The sequence below is a fragment of the Podarcis muralis genome, chromosome 5 (genome assembly GCF_964188315.1).
Source record: "Podarcis muralis chromosome 5, rPodMur119.hap1.1, whole genome shotgun sequence".
Taxonomy (NCBI): domain Eukaryota; kingdom Metazoa; phylum Chordata; class Lepidosauria; order Squamata; family Lacertidae; genus Podarcis; species Podarcis muralis.
The window spans coordinates 90145931-90167464 of record NC_135659.1 but is presented as its reverse complement, the minus strand read 5'-3'; the positions used below and the strand labels follow the sequence as shown (position 1 = coordinate 90167464).

Below are 21534 nucleotides of genomic sequence, written 5' to 3'. Positions count from 1 at the left end.
CACATGACCCGGAAGCTGTACGCCGGCTCCCTCGGCCAATAAAGCGAGAGGAGCGCCGCAACTCCAGAATCGGTCACGACTGGACCTAATGGTCAGGGGTCCCTTTACCTTTTACTAGGCACCAAATGGCTCCTTAAATCCAGGTTACAGATGCCAAAACAGAATACTGAGTTTCCATTTGGGGGCCAGACAGCTCAAAAGTTGAATTTTTCCATACGACTTTTCGTTTACAAAATTCATTCTGATTGTGCAGATAAAATATCATGGCTAGAATTCTGTGGGGTATGTTGCTAGTGTGTGAACACAATCAAGATCCAAGGACTCCCAGGCCTGCAGCTCCAGATGGTGGAGCTGTCAGGCACCATCCCAGCACCCAGGCATCTTCACTTGGTCTCAAGCGGCCGAGAGCCAGGTAAAAAATGCACCTGGTGCCTGGAAAATTTGGAATGCTGATTAGAATGGTCTGGAGCAGGGGTCAGCAAACTCTTTCAAGCAGGGGGCCAGTCCACTGTCCCTCAGACCTTGTGGGGGCCGGACTATATTTTAAAGAAGAAAATGAATGAATTCCTATGCCCCACAAATAAACCAGAAATGAATTTTAAATAAAAGCACACATTCTACTCATGTAAAAACACGCTGATTCCCCGACCTCCATGGGCCAGATTTAGAAGGTGATTGGGCCGTATCCAGCCCTTGGGTCTTAGGTTGCCTACCCATGGTCTGGAGAGATAAAAACATCTCCAGGCATGGCCTTCAGAGTCATCTAAGCGGTAACCATATAACAGGGATAAGACAAACATAGGAACCTGCCTTCTGTAATGGATGAAAATGGTATTCTTCAACCTTGAGTTGCCAGATGTTGCAGGACTGAAACTCTCACCTTTCCCTGTTCATGGGCTAAACTGGCTGGGGATGATGGGAATTTCAGTCCAACACCATGTGGAGACCCACCTGCTATGGACACATCGTTCCCAGATGGTTTTCCATGAGTAAGTGTAGCCTTCAGGCTGAGAAACATCCCTCATCCCTGTTCTCTGGCTAAGAAATGCTAACCAATGAGCAAACTAGTCAAAGTGACTTTCTTAAAGCTGCCTGGGGGAAATGGAGAGAACAGAGCCACCAAGGTTTTTAAACAGTTAATAGCATAAAACAGGTGCTGGCAAACACAATGAGACAGCATAATTAAATACCACCTTCCACTCTCAATTGCTCAACCTCCCTTCTCGGAGCTCTTGAGAGAACCACAAGTGACAGCTGCTAATCATGTTATTTAATGCACGGAAGGCAGGTGTTCAGGAATTACAGCGATGTGATCTGGGTACCAACCCAAACCGAAAAGACGAGCAAGCATCGCTAGGCACCGTGCTTCGGTCTAAATACAGGAGTCAGCCTGAAATTAATTCTTACTTTATTTATTTTTTTTAAAAAAACTTCTTTTTTTACCACTTAAACCAGGAAGAGCCACAAATCCCCTCTCCCCTTTGCCAAATTTCAATCCCCACTGTAAAGTCAGTGTATGACCATTCCAAGTCCCTGACCTCCACGTTTCTCTTGCATCACCAATATTACCAGGCGCTTTCGCCCAACCTTTCATCGACCGCATTTTCCCTTTCTCTTCGCTCCCCAGCCAGCACCCTCCCTAGCCTGCGGCAGGCTGTTCTCACCAGTTTAAGTTAACATTAATAATTAAACAAAGCAGAGAAAGAGATACCAGCGAAGTAATTGTCCTCTGCTACAATGCAGAATTTCTCCCACACACACACTCACTCACATACACGTCTGTTCAATGTTAGCCTAAAGAAAACAGCTATAACCATCTTATTTCATACATTTCCATGCACCAGTGATCATGAGCATAAGTTTATTATCCTGCTAAACAACAAAAAAAGGAAGAAGACGTGGTATATCGAGGGAACGAACAAATAACGGAGCAATAATAAAAGAAACACAAGGCAAAAAATAGCAACACAGAACGCCAATAGTTCTGCAAATCAGTTTCAGCTAAGTATGTCCACATTAAGACGTGGCCTGTGCCGTGGTTTGCAACCTGCTGGATTTGCTACCCTATTGGGGAAAACTATTTGAAGCCTAATTAGCATGGAATTTGGGGAGAATGCAAACACTGGTTTTTTTTATTTTATTTCAGTGAGACATAAAGCAAAATGCCATGGCATTTCCTCCATCCATTCATCATAAACAAGTTAATTACTGTGTAACAAATGGGTGCCTGCTGGATTCCCAATGTTTTGGAGGATGTTAAGAGAGCTGAGTCAGGCAAAGAAGATGAACCACAAAGTAGTAGTTAATAGCTTATGGCGTACTTATAATAAAACAATGACTCTGTGAAAGCTTTTGTTGTCAAATTAAGGCTAAGCCATTTCCATTGGAATAACTCAATTACAAAGTAGTCATTATCTGTTTAACTGAATTCCAACCAGGAAGCCTGGGCTCCCCCCCCCCCTTCTAATCTAGATGCAATGGAAGGAGGAGTCATGCCAGTCCAGGGACCTGAAGAATGACACACAGCTGAGCACTGGAATGCTGATTCAGTTCCAACACACACACACACACACACACACACACACACACACACCAAACAAGAGAACCTCAACAATGAGTCACATCTGCTTTATTATCAGAAGTTCCAAGCATGTGATTTAGATCTCCGTTCTAGAAGGAGGCACAAGCAATTGTCAAGACAATGGCAAACCATTTAAACGCAGCACATCTTTGAAACTAAGGAAATTGTTCCTACAGTGACGGCCACCGATTTGGATGCCTTAAAATAATAATAATGAAGTTTTCACAATACAATAAAAGAAACAAGCTAATCGGCAGGAAATAACGAGAAGAAAGAACCAGAAAAAGAAACTACAAGATCCTCCCTCACAGCTTAACTTCCATCCCCTATGTAGGAAGATGTGTCCTCCCAGATCTCACCTGGGCTCACCCCTCTTCTCACAGCCTCTCACCCTGTGATATCTGTGGGATATATTATTACTAGAGCAGTCAAGTACAACCTTTTCCTGTTGCCTAGAATGGACACACAGAGGAATGTGGCTCCAGACAGGGAGGACTTCCTGTCATACCTTCTCTGGAGCGTCCTCCTCCTCCTGTGTGTGACCAGGTAGGTGGGTGTGACCCTAGCTGACCAGATAAAAGGGCTGGCCACACAACCATCTTTCTCTTCGACTCCTGTTCTCTTATTCTTGGACTCTTGCTCTCCTGGCTCTTAAACAGTGCATGGCTCAACCTTCACATAGGATGGAGCTGACAAGCACAAGTCTGAGATGTAGCCCAGACTTCACTGTAGTTACCACAAGATAAAGCCTGCCTTTGGATTACTGCTGTGAACTGAATGTGAGTAAAACTTTATTCTTACTTTTGAATAAGGCTGTGTTGTGTTATTATTTTAAGAGGGAAATAAAGGGGAAACTTACCAGGAACAATCCAGACTGGACAAGTCAGACTGGATTGCTTAATTAAAGGATTCTAACGAATCATCAGCTTGCTTCCAATAAGTTGCAAAGGGAACGTGCTCTGCTGTTTACTCACAAGCATGAGTGAGGAGGGAAAATAACATATATCCTCTCCTACCTTTCTTAACATTCCCACAATATCTCCCCTTAAGCAACCTCTCACCCGAAATCCAAACTGTCTTTCCCCTTCAGTTGTATACAATTCTTACAATTTGGATGGGTTTTAGAAGAGAATTGGACAACTTCATTTGGGGTGGGGTTATCAATGGCTGCTACAGGGACGCAGGTGGCGCTGTGGGTTAAAGCCTCAGCACCTAGGACTTGCCGATCGAAAGGTCGGCGGTTTGAATCCCTGCGGCGGGGTGCGCTCCTGTCGTTCGGTCCCAGCGCCTGCCAACCTAGCAGTTCGAAAGCACCTTCGGGTGCAAGTAGATAAATAGGGACCGCTTTCTAGCGGGAAGGTAAACGGTGTTCCGAGTGCTGCGCTGGCTTGCCAGAGCAGCGATGTCACGCTGGCCACGTGACCCGGAAGTGTCTGCGGACAGCGCTGGCTCCCGGCCTATAGAGTGAGATGAGCGCACAACCCTAGAGTCTGGCAAGACTGGCCCGTACGGGCAGGGGTACCTTTACCTTTACCTTTTTATCAATGGCTGCTAAGCCTGATGGATATTGTTCTACCTTTGGTGTCTGTTGCAGTATGCCTCTGAACACCAATTCCTGGAAAACGCAGGAGGGCAGGATGCTCTTGTGCTCAAGTCCTGCTTCCTGGATACCATGAGAACAGGATGTTGGGCTACTGCATTGTTAGAAACTCAAGATATGCAAGCTAGGCGCCAAATGGCACCTTGAATCTAGGTTGTGGTTGCCACAACAGAATGTCTATTCACCAGGGGGTTGGACTAAATGTCCCTCGGGATTCCTTCCAACGCTCCAATTCTATGGTTCTGTGATCTCAACTACATTGCGCAACTGTAGCTTGCTCTTACAACAATTCACTTGTCCCAGTATGCAAGGAGGAGAAAAACACAGTAGAATTGGAAATGGAATTAACCATGGAGTAAATCAGAAGTTTTTAACCTGGGGTCACCAATCTGGTGCCCAGAAATCTCCATGTAGTCGCAATTGGACCAGTAGCAAAATGGGCCTGGCTCATTTTGAACACCAATTATTCTCATGTTCTTAAATACGCACACCAGTTCAGTTTGTGTGTTTTTATTGGGCCAAAGAGAAGTATTCCTCTCATTGTCTAAACAGCTCAGCACGTCAGAACACAACTTCCTCCTTGCTGCGCTGATGGTGCCAACGAGATGAGTACCTACTGCAATTGTATTTCTTCATTCTACATCTTTCCTTGGGGTTCTAAAGCAAGAGTAGCTAACATGTGTCCCTCCATATGTTGCTGGATTGCAGCTTGGCTGGGGGTCATGGGAGCTCGAGTCCAACAACAGACGGGGGGCTAAAAGGTTAGCCACCCAGGATCCAACAGAGCTACCTTCCATTGAGTTATCCCAATCTTTTGAGCCCAAGATAAATATCAGAGGTCATGCAGCCATTACACTCCCCTCAGAGACTGGCATCCCAGTGTTATGTTTTCTAACCCCTTCAGGCAAAGAACCTGCTCATCACACAGCAATGTCCTCCATCCCTGCCCCTCCTTATCTATGAAGTCAGCACAATTTCTGCAGAGAGTTCCACTAAGTGGTGCGGGCAGGGAGCTGGGAGGTATTGACAGCCACCTACTGGGAAGCAGTATGCCTCTAAATACCAGTTGTTAGGAATCACAGGTGGGAGGAATGCTAGTGTGCTCAATAGCCTGTTTGCAGCCTTCCCAGGGACATCTGGTTGGCCACTGTGAGAACAAAGCACTGGTGTAGATGAGCCTTTGGCCTCATCCAGCATCGCTTATGCTCTCAGGAGGAGGATGAAAAAGCAACCAAAAAGGCCACTTATTCCCGTAGCAACTACCAGCAGCTGAGGCATATGTCCTAATTTTGATCTCAAGGGATAACTTCAAATTTACCCTTAAAACACTGGTACCCATGTAGTTCTTTTGTGGACTCAGTGCCATGCCTGCATAGGAATATAAGAAACTGTCTTCTAAGCACTCTGACTGCCAGCAGCATTCCAGAATCTCAGGTTATATCACCTGATAGCTGGTCCTCCTAAACTGGAGATGACCGCTGTTGAACCTTGAACCTACTCCATGCAAGGCCAACGCACTGACACTGAGCTCTGTTCCCTTCCCCACACAAAAAATATTTGTGGTCACATTTCTGGTAGTAAACTTGCAGTTCACTGTACCACCAGAGGAGTGGGGACATTTCAAATATGTGAGCTTTGCACGAAATTCCAAGTCAGGGACAACAAATAACCATACTACTTGAAAAGTCTATCTAGACCCTTTGAGTCATGTACACAAAAAGGATATTGAGCAACAAGCATGCAGAAGTACCAATTGATAAACACATATACAAAACCTGTTTGGAGACCTGGAGCTTTTTAGCCTAAGAACAGAAGCACTGCCATATTGAATCACAGTGGTCATCCTGTTTCCATGAGTGACTACAGTATTTTTTGCTGTATAAGACTCACTTTTTCCCTCCTAAAAAGTCAGGGGAAATGTGTGTGCGTCTTATGGAGCGAATGCAGGCTGCACAGCTATCCCAGAAGCCAGAACAGCAAGAGGAATTGGTGCTTTCACTGCACATCGATCCCTCTTGCTGTTCTGGCTTCTGAGATTCAGAATATTTTTTTTCTTGTTTTCCTCCTCCAAAAACTAGGTGTGTCTTGTGGTCTGGTGCGTCTTATAGAGCGAAAAATACGGTAGTCTTCTGATACTAGAAACCCAGAAAAAGCTCCGGTTGGACTTATGTTTAAAAGAAACAAGGCAAACCATGGTTGCTGATGCTGGCTTACTTCACAAAACCATGGAAAGGTCTAACCAGGTACAGACCATAGTTTAGTTGAAATGCAAGCAAAACTTTCTGATCGTCACCTCCCAGCCTCATAGGAAAAACAGAGGGAATGTCACACAGATGGAAATAAAAAGAAATGCATTTATACGAAGTGTCAGGAAATAAAATGAAATGTATCCTTGGATAATTAACTCAATTCATAAGCAAGGAAGAGAATGTGTATGTGGGGGGAGAGTATTTTTAAAGTAACAGATTTATCCCAGTTGTTATACAAATTAGAGATATTTGTTTCACAATGATAAACAGCAACATGTATTTCAGCATACGAATTCCAAAAGGTGCAAAACAGATTTCTCGTCTATTGGCAAACAAAACAATTACTTTTTAAAGATAGATCACAAGGAGTTCCATTGATAAAATTGCTACTCGATTCCCGCTAGCAGAATATGTTCCATAAGCAAACAATGAGGATAGTCCAGTCAGAGTTCTCCAAGGTCAAGACCTTCTGAAATGAATGGGACTACCTGGCAAGGGCATAGTAACCACTCTTCAGTGGAGCTTGTTACTGGCTGCTGCAGCGACATTTCGACATCACTTTAAGCTTCAGCCAGCAACAGAGTCGTTCTGAAGGAAAGGCCAAAAGAACCATGGATCTCAAATGCATCAGATCCAAGCACTGCGTTTGTAGCTGAAAGCTTCAAATATGACCAACAGGATTTTCACGAAGTGAGAGAATTCATACTATGGAGAACAAGGACAGCCCATATTATCAAACTGCTTTGGATGTCTACGTGCACCAAGAAACTCTGGACTCTTGAGAAATTTCCTTCTGCTATCTAGTCTTATGTTAGCTTATTGGCAAGTTGTTCTTTTCTTTTTCTTGGCCATCCTCTGTAGAAGAGCTGGCTCTTTCACAGCTCAAGCTAATTTTAATGGGACTTGCCTGGGTATCTTCCCACTGGATTGTGTCCATTCTCATTATTGCACCATTTATCATATCATGCTCAGATATATTGCTCATCTTGCTCTGGTTCGTTTCCCTCCCCCCTTGCATGTGCAGTACGACATTTATGCTGCAGATCTTGCGATTCTTCCTATTCAATATAAGTGACGCCACTTAGAATCATCAAATTGTAGATATATCATTATATATCCTATTCAATATAAGAGGACTTCCAGTTCTCTGCTGCATAACCATCTCCCCCAAAAAGTTGTGTGGGGGTATTTTTTTCTGGTTGGCTTCTGCTTTTGAAGGTATTAGGTGCTTCTGCAAACCGCAGGGTTCCTGCAAGCGGGACAGTACTTTCTGCTGGTATCTCAATGGCTCCACTCTGGATGCAAACCTGGTGACCTGCACAACCTCAGCTTGCTATCCAAAGTGATAGTCATCTGCTTATTCACCATTTATCAAGGCTCGTGTGTAAGCTCTATATTAGCTCTGAAATGCTAGAAAATATCCAAAAGGAAGAAACTCAGTCAAGACCACGAGGTGTGGCATGTCCATAGGATGCGTCATCCTGTTGTTGAATTCAAGAGGCATGGGGCATGATACATCTGTGTCCTGATTGGGCCACTGGACCACTTTGCCTTTGAAACCGAGGAAGATTCTCTAACAAAACCATGCTGTCTTAAGGACAATTGGCAACTGCTTGCTCCTAGTGTCATAAAACGCCTTCTCTGCAATCAGGCTACAAGAGAGCTGGAGCAGTTAAGTGGCACAACAGTGTTTGAAAAACATCCTGAAAGAGACCCACAAAGACCCTCTCTGCTTGCTTTTGCTTAGGCACAAAGTTAAAGCATGTTTTCCAATGTTTGCTTGCTTTTCAAAAAAAGATGCTAGTTGGTTTTTTCTGCTTGCTTGGTTGGTTGTTTCAAGTATTTCTATGATTTTTGGTTTCTTCCTTGGGATGGCAGCAAGAAGATTTTTTTTGTAATAAATAGCTAGCTTGCCCTCTGCCAAAATAAAAAATAAAAAATCCCCTTTAAAAATACATCTCCCCAGAAACCACTTCTCTTGATATGAATTCAGACAGAAATCACTGGAACTTTTCATTGGCTGAATGAAATTTGAATACATTTAACATATTCCATTAAAACATCCTGGGGCAAAAACTCAGAGTGGGAAATGCCCATGAAAGTAAAAGCCCTGCCCAATAATACCATAGAGACATGCACAAGATCCTCAGCATCTGATGAAGTAAGTTCATGAAAGTTTAGGATACCACAAGAGGGTCGATTTTGTCGCAGCAGACTAGCATGGTTGCTGCTCTGGAAACAGACCCTCTGAAGACTCATAATCTACTCCCAGCATCAACTCAAGGGAGTTTCAACATGATCAGGAGAAACAATCATTGGTGGAAATTGCTCATTCACAGGAAGTGCTTAAATGGCTTATTGTGATATAATTTTCTATTTATTTAAAGATCACAATCAGCTGATGTTATAATTACATGGCAGCTTCTCTGCAGCCTCAGCTGGCACTGCCTTTGAACTGCCTTCCCCAGACCTTCTGTTCCATCTCTATTGTCCAGCCAGCAACAACACAACACAATGCATCAAACACCCAATTGTCATAAATCCCCTTCCAAAAGAACAGGCCAATTACATTGTCTGCAAAGATGAAGAGGCAAGATAAACATTAGGAAAAACACTGTCAGTCAGAGAAAGATAGCAAAACAAGGGGAAGCAGCAGCCTGGGAGCAAATGCATACAAACCACAATGACCCCATTGGATCATGGATACAATGTTAACTCAAAGTATGTGCGAAGCCACTTGTCTGGTTACCTGCTGCAAAGAAGACCCACTTCACCTGAACTGAGCAAGGAACACTTTACGATTTGGAAGATTTAGCTCAATGGAGTAGCAGGTGCTTTGCATACAGACAGACCCAAATCCAGACTAGTCTCCATTTAAAGAGAGCAGAATAAGACCCTGGCCTGAGAGTGGGCTAGATCAGGGATGGAGAACCTGTGGCTATCTAGATATTTGACTTAGAACTCCCTTCATCAATGGCTATGCTGCCTGGGGCTAAGGGCGGATGGAATCCACCAACTTCTGGTGAGCTAAGGAATCCCTATTCCTGAGCTAGAGAGGCTAATCATCTAAGCTTACTGTCCCCATCTCACTTTACAATTATAGAATTGTGGAGATGGAAGGGACAAGGGGGTCATCTAGTAACTCCCTGCAATGCAGGAATCTTTTGCTCAAGGTGGGGCTCAAACTGTTAACCCTGAGATTAAAAGTCTCCTGCTCTACCAACTGAGCTATCTCCTGGAAGTAAGCCCCACTGAATCCAATTGGACACCTAAGCAGACATGGCAATAACCATAGCCTAAGTCAGTATAGGACAGCTTCATGTGTTATTCCCTCCCCACACACCCTTCATGTTGTCAGTCAGTCAATGATCAACCTGCAGGCAGGTGGTGGACGACTGGAAGAAGAAGAGAAGAAGAAGAGAAGAAGAAGAGGAGTTTGGATTTGATATCCCGCTTTATCACTACCCGAAGGAGTCTCAAAGTGGCTAACAATCTTCTTTCCCTTCTTCCCCCACAACAAACACTCCGTGAGGTGAGTGAGGCTGAGAGACTTCAGAGAAGTGTGACTGGCCCAAGGTCACCCAGCAGCTGCATGTGGAGGAGCAGGGAAGCGAACCCGGTTCCCCAGATTACGTGTCTACCGCTCTTAACCACTACACCACACTGGAATAGCCACCAGGCCAACTGAGAAGCTCCCTTCTGCTGCTGCCTCTGATCGTACAAACCCAGCATTAATTCATCCTCCGGAGTGCTTGGATCGAGTCAGTTAAATCCGAAACAGCTCAAACTTTGTTCATTAATTCCAAGTTCAGAGAGGGGGACAAATTAAAATGGACTTCTGAACGTAAGGCAAAGGCACAAAACGGATTGAAAGCCCAGGGTGTAATAAAAGGGTTATAAGACTGAAGTGGCAAAGGTGCACACTCAGCTGCAAATTATGGTCAAGCAATAAAGAAGTTCAGAACTCATATACCTTTCTAAAGGAGTCAGCAGCAGATGCATTGTGCAGCCAACATCTGCTGTATTCTTGGAGGAAGGCCCATATTCCTCTCCCACTTCACCTCCAGCCTGAGGAAATGAAGCCTTTCACAGCCCATGGCCTTCCTCCATTCCTTTCTGAGCTCCCAGTAGGGTTATAAACCCAACACTTGAGGAAATACAGTGGTGCCTCGCAAGATGAAATTAATTCGTTCCGCGAGTTTTTTCGTCTTGCGATTTTTTTGTCTTGCGGAGCACGGTTTCAGAAAAGTTTTGGAAAAGCTTCAAAAATCACCAAAGTCTTCAAAAACCTCAAAAAAGGCTACCACACTGCGTGCTATGAGTTGATCCTCGAAGTCAAGTCGCAACTGTATTAACGGTTTTAAGAAAAAGGAAACAAACTTGCAAGACGTTTTCGTCTTGCGAAGCAAGCCCATAGGGAAATTCGTCTTGCGAAGCAACTCAAAAAACCAAAAACCCTTTCGTCTTGCGAGTTTTTCGTCTTGTGAGGCATTCGTCTTGCGAGGTACCACTGTACTGAACTTTAGACTGCTTATTGTCCACATAACCGGCAAAACACTGACTCGCCCCTTTCTGCCAGTGTCAAGTCACACAGGAATTGTGTGGACTGGGGGGACGCTTGTGGCAAAAATGGTTGTCCGCTCATGTGGTCCTCCCTTGCTCTCCAGCCAACTTTGCTTGCCCTCAGTGGCATCAGATTTGATTGGCTATGTAGCTATGCATCATCGTGACATCATCCCATCCCAGTAATGGTACCCGACTAGTCGGGAAGCAGGAGAAAAAGAGTAGCCAGGAGACAGAGAATTGGGGAGGGTGCAGCAGCAGCAGCAGCAGCAGCAAGATACTAGCTACTCAAGGAAACAATGGATCAAGAAGGTTTCAGCAGCGCACCATCTCCCAAGCCTAGCCAACCTCATAGGGGGGTTGTAAAATGAGAAGAGAGGGAACCATGTGTGTCACTTTAAACCCCTTGGAGGAAATGTGGGATCACAGCTGTCAACTTTTCCCTTTTCTTGCGAGGAATCCTATTCGGAATAAGGGAATTTCCCTTTTAAAAAGGGAAACGTTGACAGCTATGTGTGGGATATAAATGTAATAGTTAAAATTAAGTGGTGGCAGGATATTTGGGGAGGGGGAAATACCCCAAAATAATCAACTCAGTATAAACTGCTACGTTTAATAATTAAAATGGTAGGGGAAAAAAAACAGAAAGTATTTTGCTATGTATAGCTGCACTTGTTAGCATACTGCATCTCAGTAATCCTAGCCTGGAGAAACTTCCGGGTCCCTAGCCAGGTCCTTAAATAAAATTGCACATACCTAAGATTTTGAGCTGTTTTCTCAGGTTCACATAGGATGTTTCCTCACGATATTATTTATATTTCTCAGAATATAATTACTCCTCTGAGATAGGATTTTTAAAAAATGACTCATGACTTACCAGACAGTCCTCTTACATGCCAGTTTCTAGAGCAAGACACACACACACACACACACACACACACACACACACACAAAGCAATGAATGTAACACTGTACAACCATAATCATTCTCCTCTTTCTGGACAGGAAAGACAGGAGGAATGAAATCTTTGCAGAAAATAAAAGGGTTTGGAAGCAGAAAGAAACCATTCAGGACAACGTTCTTGGGTTTCAGTGTGCCATTTTGCTGTCTCATTACAACAGACCCTCAAGGAAACAAAAACAGCCCATCGCAAATTGAGCTTCGTTGGCCTCCTTTGCTAAAGTGTTTGCCATCTCTTGCTTACTCCAAAACTCACTTCTCTTCCTTCAGCAACATCTCCCTGCCATATCAGATTGGCACTGCAGAAGCGGCAGCGTGACATCTACAGCGCCTATTAGCAATTAGGAAGCGGAGTACAGAGAAGTGTTCCAGTTTGGCTTTTAAGATTCTCACAGGACTCAACTAAAGGCTACATTTCCTGTGCCACACAAATAGGAAAGTTTAATTATTGTAATAACTTTAAAAGGCAGAGGCAGGGGAAGGGGACAAAAAGGAAAAGGAACAATGCTCACAAATAAGCTATTTTCCTTCGGATTATGAAGCTGTTTTAAGAGTTTCTAGTCACACACACACACACACACACACACACCAGTTATAATCCTGCAATTACTGTAAAGCTAATTGGTACTTTCTCACTGGCTGTGTTTTCATGTTGTCAGTGGGACAGTAATGAACATGAATGCCACATTTGAGAACAGAATGTCTGTGGGCTTGTTTACCACATAATCCAACAACAATGTCTGCTTTATCAAGCATTGCAAGCAAAGGATGGTTTAAGGATCTTCACATCTCAAATGCAAGGATGCTCTGTACAGAGGTGTGCACACCCACAATATTTAAAAAAATATGACACAGGTACAGATACTTCTGCCAACAGCAGGAAGAGGTTAAAAAACAAACCAAATCCATGAAGTAAGGGCTGGTGTGCCACACTACTCTGACATCCTTTCACTCAAGCCACACAATATGCAACAGAAGAATGTGGTCTTCGTCTCACCAATGCACAAGTCCACAATTCACCATTCATTTTGCTGATGAAACATTTGAGTCTGGGGTCCCTGCTTTTCACATCTGTCAGCTGTTTCCTCTCCACTGGGACAAGTGTTCCTTAACCTATCCCACTGCATTCCCAGTTTATACTTCCTACCTTTGAGTAACTTCTGCCCTTCCATGATGTTTTGGGAAACCAGCGCTGTGTAATCATCTTCCGAGAAGCCTGGCTTGCAAGTGGGTCTGACTGTAAGATCCCCATTGGGCGCCTGCAGAGTCCAAAACAAGAGCAACAGAACACTGTGAATTGTATTGTTGTTTCTAGTCGGAATCTCCAGGGTTGGGGGGGGGGGGGAGGTTTCACAGCCCGTGCGCAAGTGTCTGCAAACAGGCAAGTCTGAGCAACAGAAACAGCGTTCATCAAGTCTTACACTGATAACATGTTTCAAGCCGGGTGGGGAAAATGAAACACCAGTCAGAAAATAGCAGTAGCCTTATGCTGGAGAGATGACTTGGGGGGGGGGGGATATTATTCAGCAAGGTTGCTGGGAATGGTGGAGGCTTGAGTGATGCACACAGCAATAAATCTCCCCAGTTGGATTACAGGCACCCTCACATCTCAGATCAATACAAATCAAGCCGTGGCTGGCAAGCCTGAGGACTCGCATGCCAGAAGCACCCCCCCCCCCCAGGTTTAAGAAACCCATCTGATCACCATCTTTGGCCCTAGTCATTGGACAATCGAGATCTGGAGAGTTACTGTTAAAGCTACAGCAGGATGCTGTTAAGTCTGCATATATACCCAGCCTGTACCTCCCTTAACAAATCAATGCAGAACTGCTGAGCAATCACCACCTGGCAGGCAGGCGGAGGGAGAGGGAGGAAGAGAGTGTACACATGCAAGCATCCCTAGCTGGAACGCAAAGCAAAATCCTGAAAGGTTCACAGGGTAACCCAGAGAAACAGAAATACGCACAGTCCCTCTGCCTGTCCCTGACCACCCCCAGCGAGGCAATTTAGGAGCATCACCTAGACACCCTAACCTGCATGCTACATCCATAGCTTATGCCATGTAACTTCCTCCCTTTAGGGACAGAGATTTGTTTCCAGCTGCACACTGGAGCGAATCGTCGTAGAAAAAGGCTAGTTTCAAGCCCAAGCCTTGGAGGGGAGAATCAATTTTCCTTGTGCCTTGGCTTTCCAGATCTATGTGCTCAATCAGACTCCAGCCAACATGCAGGCACAGAAGCTGAATGGCTTGTTAGCTGGTGATTTGCAAACAAATTCCTATATAGCAAATGAGGTTGGGAAGGTGGTGGTGGTGGTGGGGTGTCACCCCTGTTTTTCTACTACCCCAGGCAAGATTTTTCTAAGGACTCTCCCAAACAGATTAAAGGTACATGCTGATGACAAAACCAAGTGCCCTAAACCCTAGAGAGAGTAGGGGGGGGGGGAGCAAGCCAGGCCAACCCCATGATCACTGGAAAAATTAGGCACTTTGAGGACTTAATATGTAGCAGAAAGAAGCAGGCTCAGTTGAGGTGGCTTTTTAAATAACGGTGGACACGGCATGTGGATGAGAGAGGGAGAGAAGGGGCGAAGAGAACAGAGAGTCTGTCTCCTGGCTTGCAGAGGAGCTTACTAAGCAAAAAGTAAGCCAATGTAATATCGGCGAGAAATCACGCTTGGGAGAGAAATGCCAGCTACCGTCTCTGGAAAGTGCATGAGAGGGACTCGGCTGTGCACTCCGGCAGTCTCCTGGCAAGATCTGCAATTCAGAAGCATTTCAGAGTCTGACAGTAGATAATAGGCTTTGGATTTCCAATCACCCACTTATTACAATGGCCCTAGCAGTGGGGCCACTGCAGCAGAGAGTCGGTGGTAGGGTTACACAGCCAAGCCTTACAAAGCGGCTTTCCCTTGATGGGTTTTTAATTAGGACACTATTCTCTCTCCCCACCCCCAATCAAGTTCTCTCTCTCTCTCTCTCTCTCTCTCTCTCTCTCTCCAGGCTTACAAATAAAGTGCCTCAATTTGTCTAGGGAAAGGAGGTCCCAAACAAGAGCCATTATTGGGGTGCCATTTGCCAGGAAGCTCTCCTGTCCAAGCAATGAATGGCACACTGCTGTAGGCAGATTTATGCAGGAGAACTTCCCAACAGATCGTGTCCGTTGTCAGTCAGATCTCCAGTACTGGAAATGTGCTTAATGATAATAAGACTCTAGAGGGCTTTCCATATCAGCCTGGAAAGGAAGAGAAATTGCAATCTGATCAATTTTAACTCAAAAATGGTTTTGAGAATCAGGCTGATTTGGCAGCCGTGGGTGTCCTTCTGAAATCATCTTAAAATTTAGAAAGAGACAAAATATAGGAATAATCAAAAAGCAGAAAGGGAGCATGGCACCTAATATCCCTCCCACAAAAAAAGTATTTCAGCATTATACATCCCTATCCTTTCGTTTTAAAAGGCAGACCGCATGGTAAATATTCCCTTAAAATACATACAGCACACCAGGATATTGGAAGCAAGTTAGAGCTGCCAACCCAGATTCTGAGCTGCGTTAATACACATTTGCAGTCAAGTAAAAGTCTGTTATTCCCCTAAAAGCTATTAAAGCAAGTTTCTCTAGGGAATACCTATTTTGGGGGAAAGGGGAGGACTTCCCAATTTTTATGTTATGAGTAGTTTTATCAGGTGCGTAGCAGGACTACAGATCTGTATTAGCCTCAGCCATGGGTGTGTCGGGTTGAAAGATGCACAATTTCTGCTCTTAAAAAAATGCTATTAAAAAGCATTTTTAATAGCAGAGGTGAGGCTCAAGAGTCCCACATCCACACAACCACCCTTAAGCCGGTCTCGATTTGCCTGGGTCCTCCGAGTGCTCCAGTTCTCTCTACAGCGTCTGTTGATAAACCGCAACACCCAAGACTTCAGCCACGCCACGTGGGTTAAGCACACGAGGGCAAGATGCATTCTGAAGTTCTGGGAGGACCCTAACAAAGCAAAGCTTTTTAAAAAATAATAACCGATCTCTAATATGCAGATATAATTATATGCTCCTTCCAGCGGTGCTGGCTTTCTTTCTCCCCCCCCCCCCCCGTTTGGATCTCATCGCCAGCTAAAAACAACTTGGGATGCTCTATCCGCGCGGTTGTCTACCAGCCCAGGTCTCTATCCCCGGCTACGGCAAAGAGACACATTTCCGCCCGTTAAGTCGCTTTGCATTTAGCAAAACGACCATCCAGCTTTCCCTAGCACTACCGCCGCCGCCCCCCTACTTTGCTCAATCCTTCCTCCTCCTCTGGATTTTCGTCTGCCAGTTGTCTATGAATTGATAGAGGGGAGAAAGTGGAGGGGAGGGGGGGCTCAGCGGGGAGACACACACAGGCTAACATTGTTGCACATACTCTGCAAAAAAAACAAAAAAAAAGGAAAAGGGAGAGCGCTTAGCCGGCGGGGCGGTGGTGTGTGTGTGTGTGTGTGTGTGTGTGTGTGTGTGTGTGTAAGTGCTGTACGGTGGAGCTTTTGCAGGAGCTCTTCCTCTGCCCCCCCCCCGCTACACACACACATTCACGAGAAACCTCTATTGCACAAGGCATCTGGAGAGGGGGGGGCGCTCAAGCCGCATGCAGAAATAAAGGGGAACCCCTTTCCCCAACACACACACATACATAAGCAGAGCTATAACCCAGCCATCTCCAAGCGTGCAGTTAATGATGTGCGGAAAGAGAGAGGAATTGCAAGGAAAGCGGTACTCTCGTGGCTCCTTCCAGGCGAGCTTCCAAGCCCCGGAACCCAGCACGGTCCCCTTCCCACCCCCCATCCCTCCTCCTCGTCGTCGTCTCCCTCCGGCAGCGCCCCATCCCTCTCCAGGCGGGAGCTGCTGCTGCAACTTACCCGGGCCGAGCCCCCGCAGCAAAAGAACAAGAGAAGTAGCATCCTCGAGCCCAGGGGCATCTCCGCGGATCCCGAGCCGGGCTCGCCCGCCCGCCTGCCCGGCTAGCTGCTGCCGCCTCCTGCCGCCGCTTCCACCGCGCTCAGCCCGGGCAGGGCAACCCCCAGCGCGCGCCCTGCCTGCTCCGCCCGGCGCTGCCTGGTTATCCCGCGGCGCCTCCGAGCCGCCAACTCTTCGCAGCCGCCGCCGTCGCCGCTGCTTCTTCTCCTCTTCCTCCGCCTGCCTTGCCGCGCTCAATTCCTCGCCGCCGCTCTGAACTGCAGGTGAAGCGCTCTCGGTGCTGCTCGAGCGAGTCCCCGCCTCCAAGCCCGGCCCATACGGCGCGGAGGGGCAGGCGGGCGCCCTTAAAGGAGCAGCCGCGGCTGCAGCAGCAGCAGCCAGAAGGGGAGCGCGCGCGCTTGCCGGCTGGGCAGCCCAGCGCGCACACACAAAAAAAGGCTCGGGAGGGAATCCTGCGCTCTCCGGGACGGGCTTACTCGGGAGTCAGCAGAGGTTGGGTGCTGATTCCCAGGATCCACCTAGTAAGGACTTGCCCCAGCTCCAACTCTCCCGCTGGCGCAGGCAGAAGGAAGTTCCGCGGGTCTTACTCCCGAGGAAGCGCCTGCGGGGTTGCAAGGGGCATCATTCGAAGGCGCGCTTCCTCGAGGTTCTCTTGCACGGTTGTGTTTTTGCCGACGATCGGGCCCCGCGGCTGCAAGAGGTTTACTCGGCAGTAGGGCCCGCAGAGTTCAGGCAGGGCTTGCTCCGAAGTAAGCGTGCGCTGCATTAATCGAGCCCGGAGCCCGTTAAGCAGTACTGGGTTGCTTTACCCAGCGATAGCTCGGCCTGCATTTGTCTCCTCTAGGGAGGTGCGCAAACGGGACCTTGAGGCTGCTGCGATCCTGTGCGCGCGAGTGGTGCCCGTTGAATTCAATGGCACTTGCTTCTGAGTAGACATGTGAGCTGCAATGCTATGCACACCTGCTTGGAAGTGGTGCCCCTTCAAACCAATGACCATTGTGATTGCACATCTGTGCTTTGGTTTGGTTTCCTTTTTAAAATAAAATAAAAATACAACGCTTTGCACACTTGCTTGAAAAGGAGCCCACTGAAGTAAACATGGATAAGATCAGGCTGCATGAAAATTTAATAGACTGGATGTATTATGCATGTTTACTCAGAAGTGAGCCTCTCTCTGAGTTTGGTGGAATTTACTCCCAAGTAAGTTTTGCATCCAAACTGAACTCTCTCTCCAGGGCCCCTAGAAAAGCAAAATAAATGTTTTTATCATCTTAAAGTTAGTAGGTTTTAATGATTTTATTGTACACAACAATAACTCAATTTTTTTGAGTTGTGGTTTTTAAAATATTCTTCTAAATAAAATAAAATAAACTAGGTTAGATATTTTAATGACTATAATGATGATAGGATTGTACTCCAACCCAAAACAAGTTTACTGAGAGGTAATATCCCATCAAGTTCTTCTTCTTTTTACCTCTTATAAGAATGAAAAGAAAAGTGTCTTGCCTGGTATTGAATCCTGCTTAAGGCTGCAAACCTAGCCATGCCTACTTAGAAGCAAGTTCTACTGAATTCACTGGAGACTTGAATATGTGGGGTAAGGTCTTCAGGCTTAGTCATGGTCAACCTAGTAGAGTAATAGATTTAAGTATATGTTTTGTTTGGACTTTCCTTTGCCTTTAAACCAGGCTTCCTCAACCTTGGCCCTCCAGATGTTTTTGACCTACAACTCCCATGATCCCTAGCTAGCAGGACCAGTGGTCAGGGATGATGGGAACTGTAGTTTCAAAACATCCAGAGGGTCAAGGTTGAGGAGGCCTGTTTTAGACTTCAATACAGCAAATCTAGCTTCCCTGCCCACCCCGTACCCCCCCAACCCAGGGTAGCCAGATGGAAAGGGGGACTCCTGTACCTTTAATAGTTGTTTGGCAGAGGGGTATTGTTTTCAGCAGGTGAAGCTTATATGACAAGCCACAGCTGCTGACATTTCTTCTTCTACACAACTATTAACAGTCATACAAGCTACAACTAGGGACGCGGGTGGCGCTGTGGGTTAAACCACAGAGCCTAGGACTTGCCAATCAGAAGGTCGGCGGTTCGAATCCCCATGATGGGGTGAGCTCCTGTTGCTCAGTCCCAGCTCCTGCCAACCTAGCAGTTCGAAAGCACGTCAAAGGACCTCCGGCGGGAAGGTAAACGGCGTTTCCGTGCACTGCTCTGGTTCGCCAGAAGTGGCTTAGTCATGCTGGCCACATGACCCGGAAGCTGTATGGCATCTCCCTCAGCCAGTAAAGCGAGATGAGCGCCGCAACCCCAGAGTCATCCGCGACTGGACCTAATGGTTTACCCTTTAAGCTACAACTGCTGAAATTCCTTCTCGGTTAGTCAAAGTCATGTATGTTGCACCTTTGGAATCCCTTCTTGTACTGTATCCCTAAAGGCGCCAAAGCCCTGCCCTCTTTGGCATCTGGTTATCCTACCCACAAGCCTCTTGGCTCAGGCCCTGTAGATCCTCATGCAACAGTTATGATGGACAAAAATCCAATGGCACAAAACATATGAGGAAAAACACACCAATTCAAATAATTAAAAAACAGCACTATTTCTTTCCCAGGTATGGCTTGTTGCATCTCTAATTTGTTTCTCAGAAATGTTAAATTTGGAGCGTGGAAGCTCCTGCCGCTACAATGGGCTGATTGGCACATGTCAGCTCATTGCAGTCTTAAACAATACTCCACCTGTGGGAAACTGCAGCTATGGATCAAAACACCCCAGGCAATACCATCATAGAGAATGTTTTTATTTTCCCCTAGTGGCAACAGCTTACATGCATGACATGGAAGAGAGTACACATGTGGCATGTTCAGCAGCATCTTCGTGGCAACATGGACGCATGATGATGTCGCGAAGCTTTGCAACATGCAGAACGTGCAGTTTTGGGCTTGCTGGATATTTCAGGGACAGTTATTAGTGTACCTAAAGGGGCACTGCCTTTGGAGTATAGTAACAGCCTTAGCCTAGGGCTAATTCATCTGTGAACATGGACGCGAGTGATGTCTCATTATTTGGATAGTCAACATAGCCTCATGGGAAGGAGACATTGGTAGTGGCAAAGGGTCACAGCTTCAATCTTTGGCATCTCCATTTGAAATATATCAGATCATAGAATTGGAAGGGACCCTGAAGATCCTCTAGCTCAGCCTTTCTCAACCTGTGGGTCCCCAGATGTTGTTGAACTACAACTCCCATCACCCCTAGCTAGCAAGGCCAGAGCTCAGGGATGATGGGAGTTGTAGTCCAACAACATCTGGGGACCCACAGGTTGAGAAACGCTGCAACCCCCTGCAATTCAGGACTATGCAGCTGTCCAGGGCCATCTTTACGCAGGGGTACAAGGGATGCGGGGCACCAGGGCGCCGAATTCTGGGGGGTGCCAGGCACCCACAAATGAAGCTGCCTAACTATCTACCTGTTATGAAATAATAAATAGTTTTGATCAAGCTAGGAAAACAAAATACATATATGCCTAGATATTACCAAAATGTATACCGACTGTTTCACTAAATGACTTTTGACTTTGTGCGCTCATTTACCAAAGACGCACCGTGCCTTGTCCTTCACAATGGTGGCACTTGTCATTCTCAACGACGGTGCTTGTCATTCTCACCGGCTCCGTGCACACGAAATTAACTCTTACATCATAATAAAAGTTAATTTGGAGGCTAAACTAAATTTGGGGGCGCTGGGCAGATCTTTGCACCCCGGCGGTGCATATGCTAAAGACTGCGCTGCAGCTGTCCCATACAGGGATCGAACCTGCAACCTTGGTGTTTTAGCACCACAGTCTCACCAACTGAGCTATCCTGAGAGAAAGGGAAGAGTACTCTTGTGCTCTGGTCCTGCTTGCAGGTTTCCCATAGGCATCTGGCTGGCCACTATAAAAACAGGATGCTGGAGTAGATGCTGGACTACTGACCTGACCATTCTTGGCTGTCTCTTTGCGCAGACCCAGGTCCTTCCACAGCCATTGCCCTCCATGAACCACCATTGGCGGGACCAGCAGGAAGAGCAGCAGATACGTTTTCTGCTGATGATAATATTTATTCTCCTGTTAATTATTCTGTTGTGGATGTGCATTTTATATTTGACTTCCTTTATTTATTGTTTTCTTTTGAAATGTTTAAGATAATTTGTTGTTGTTGTTGTTTGTTGGTAACTTTGCTGTGTTAAATGCGTTTTCTGTGGTTGACCTCCTTTGTAATATTTCATTTTGAAATCCTTAAGATAATCGTATTTTGGTTTCCTGTTAATTATGCTGCACTGAATGTATACTTTAGATTTGACTTTCTCCCGTAATGTTTTGTTCTGGGTTGTTTTATCTGATATTTTAATGTGTCATGAAACCACTTTGAATCCCCCCCCCCTTAAAACTATAAAGCAGTAGAGAGATGGGATGAATAATAATGCTAATAATATTAATCCATCAGACTCTTACGTTCTTATGAATGAGTATTGAAGGCATGAGAGAAACCCTTTCACCTATGCTATTTTCATGATTTAGATGTCCATAGGTCTACCACTAGGCTCATGGAGGAAAAAAGGACAGCTGCTTTTATTGAACATCCTTGGTCCAT

At 45.9% G+C, this 21534-nt stretch overlaps 1 protein-coding gene across 6 annotated transcripts in view; it reads right to left on the bottom strand.

The window, feature by feature from the left end:
* Positions 1 to 17191, bottom strand: part of CDH4 (cadherin 4) — an 831041-nt gene extending 813850 nt beyond the window's left edge. For all 6 annotated transcript variants that reach the window (XM_028735371.2, XM_077929337.1, XM_077929338.1 and 3 more), the window contains exons 1-2: positions 16843 to 17191; positions 13102 to 13213 (exon numbers count right to left, since the gene is read on the bottom strand). In XM_028735371.2, coding sequence (XP_028591204.2) covers positions 13102 to 13213; positions 16843 to 16902 — 172 coding nt within the window. In that variant the 5' untranslated portion in view covers positions 16903 to 17191. The remainder of the gene's footprint in view (positions 1 to 13101; positions 13214 to 16842) is intronic.
* Between the last annotated feature and the right edge of the window lie 4343 nt (positions 17192 to 21534).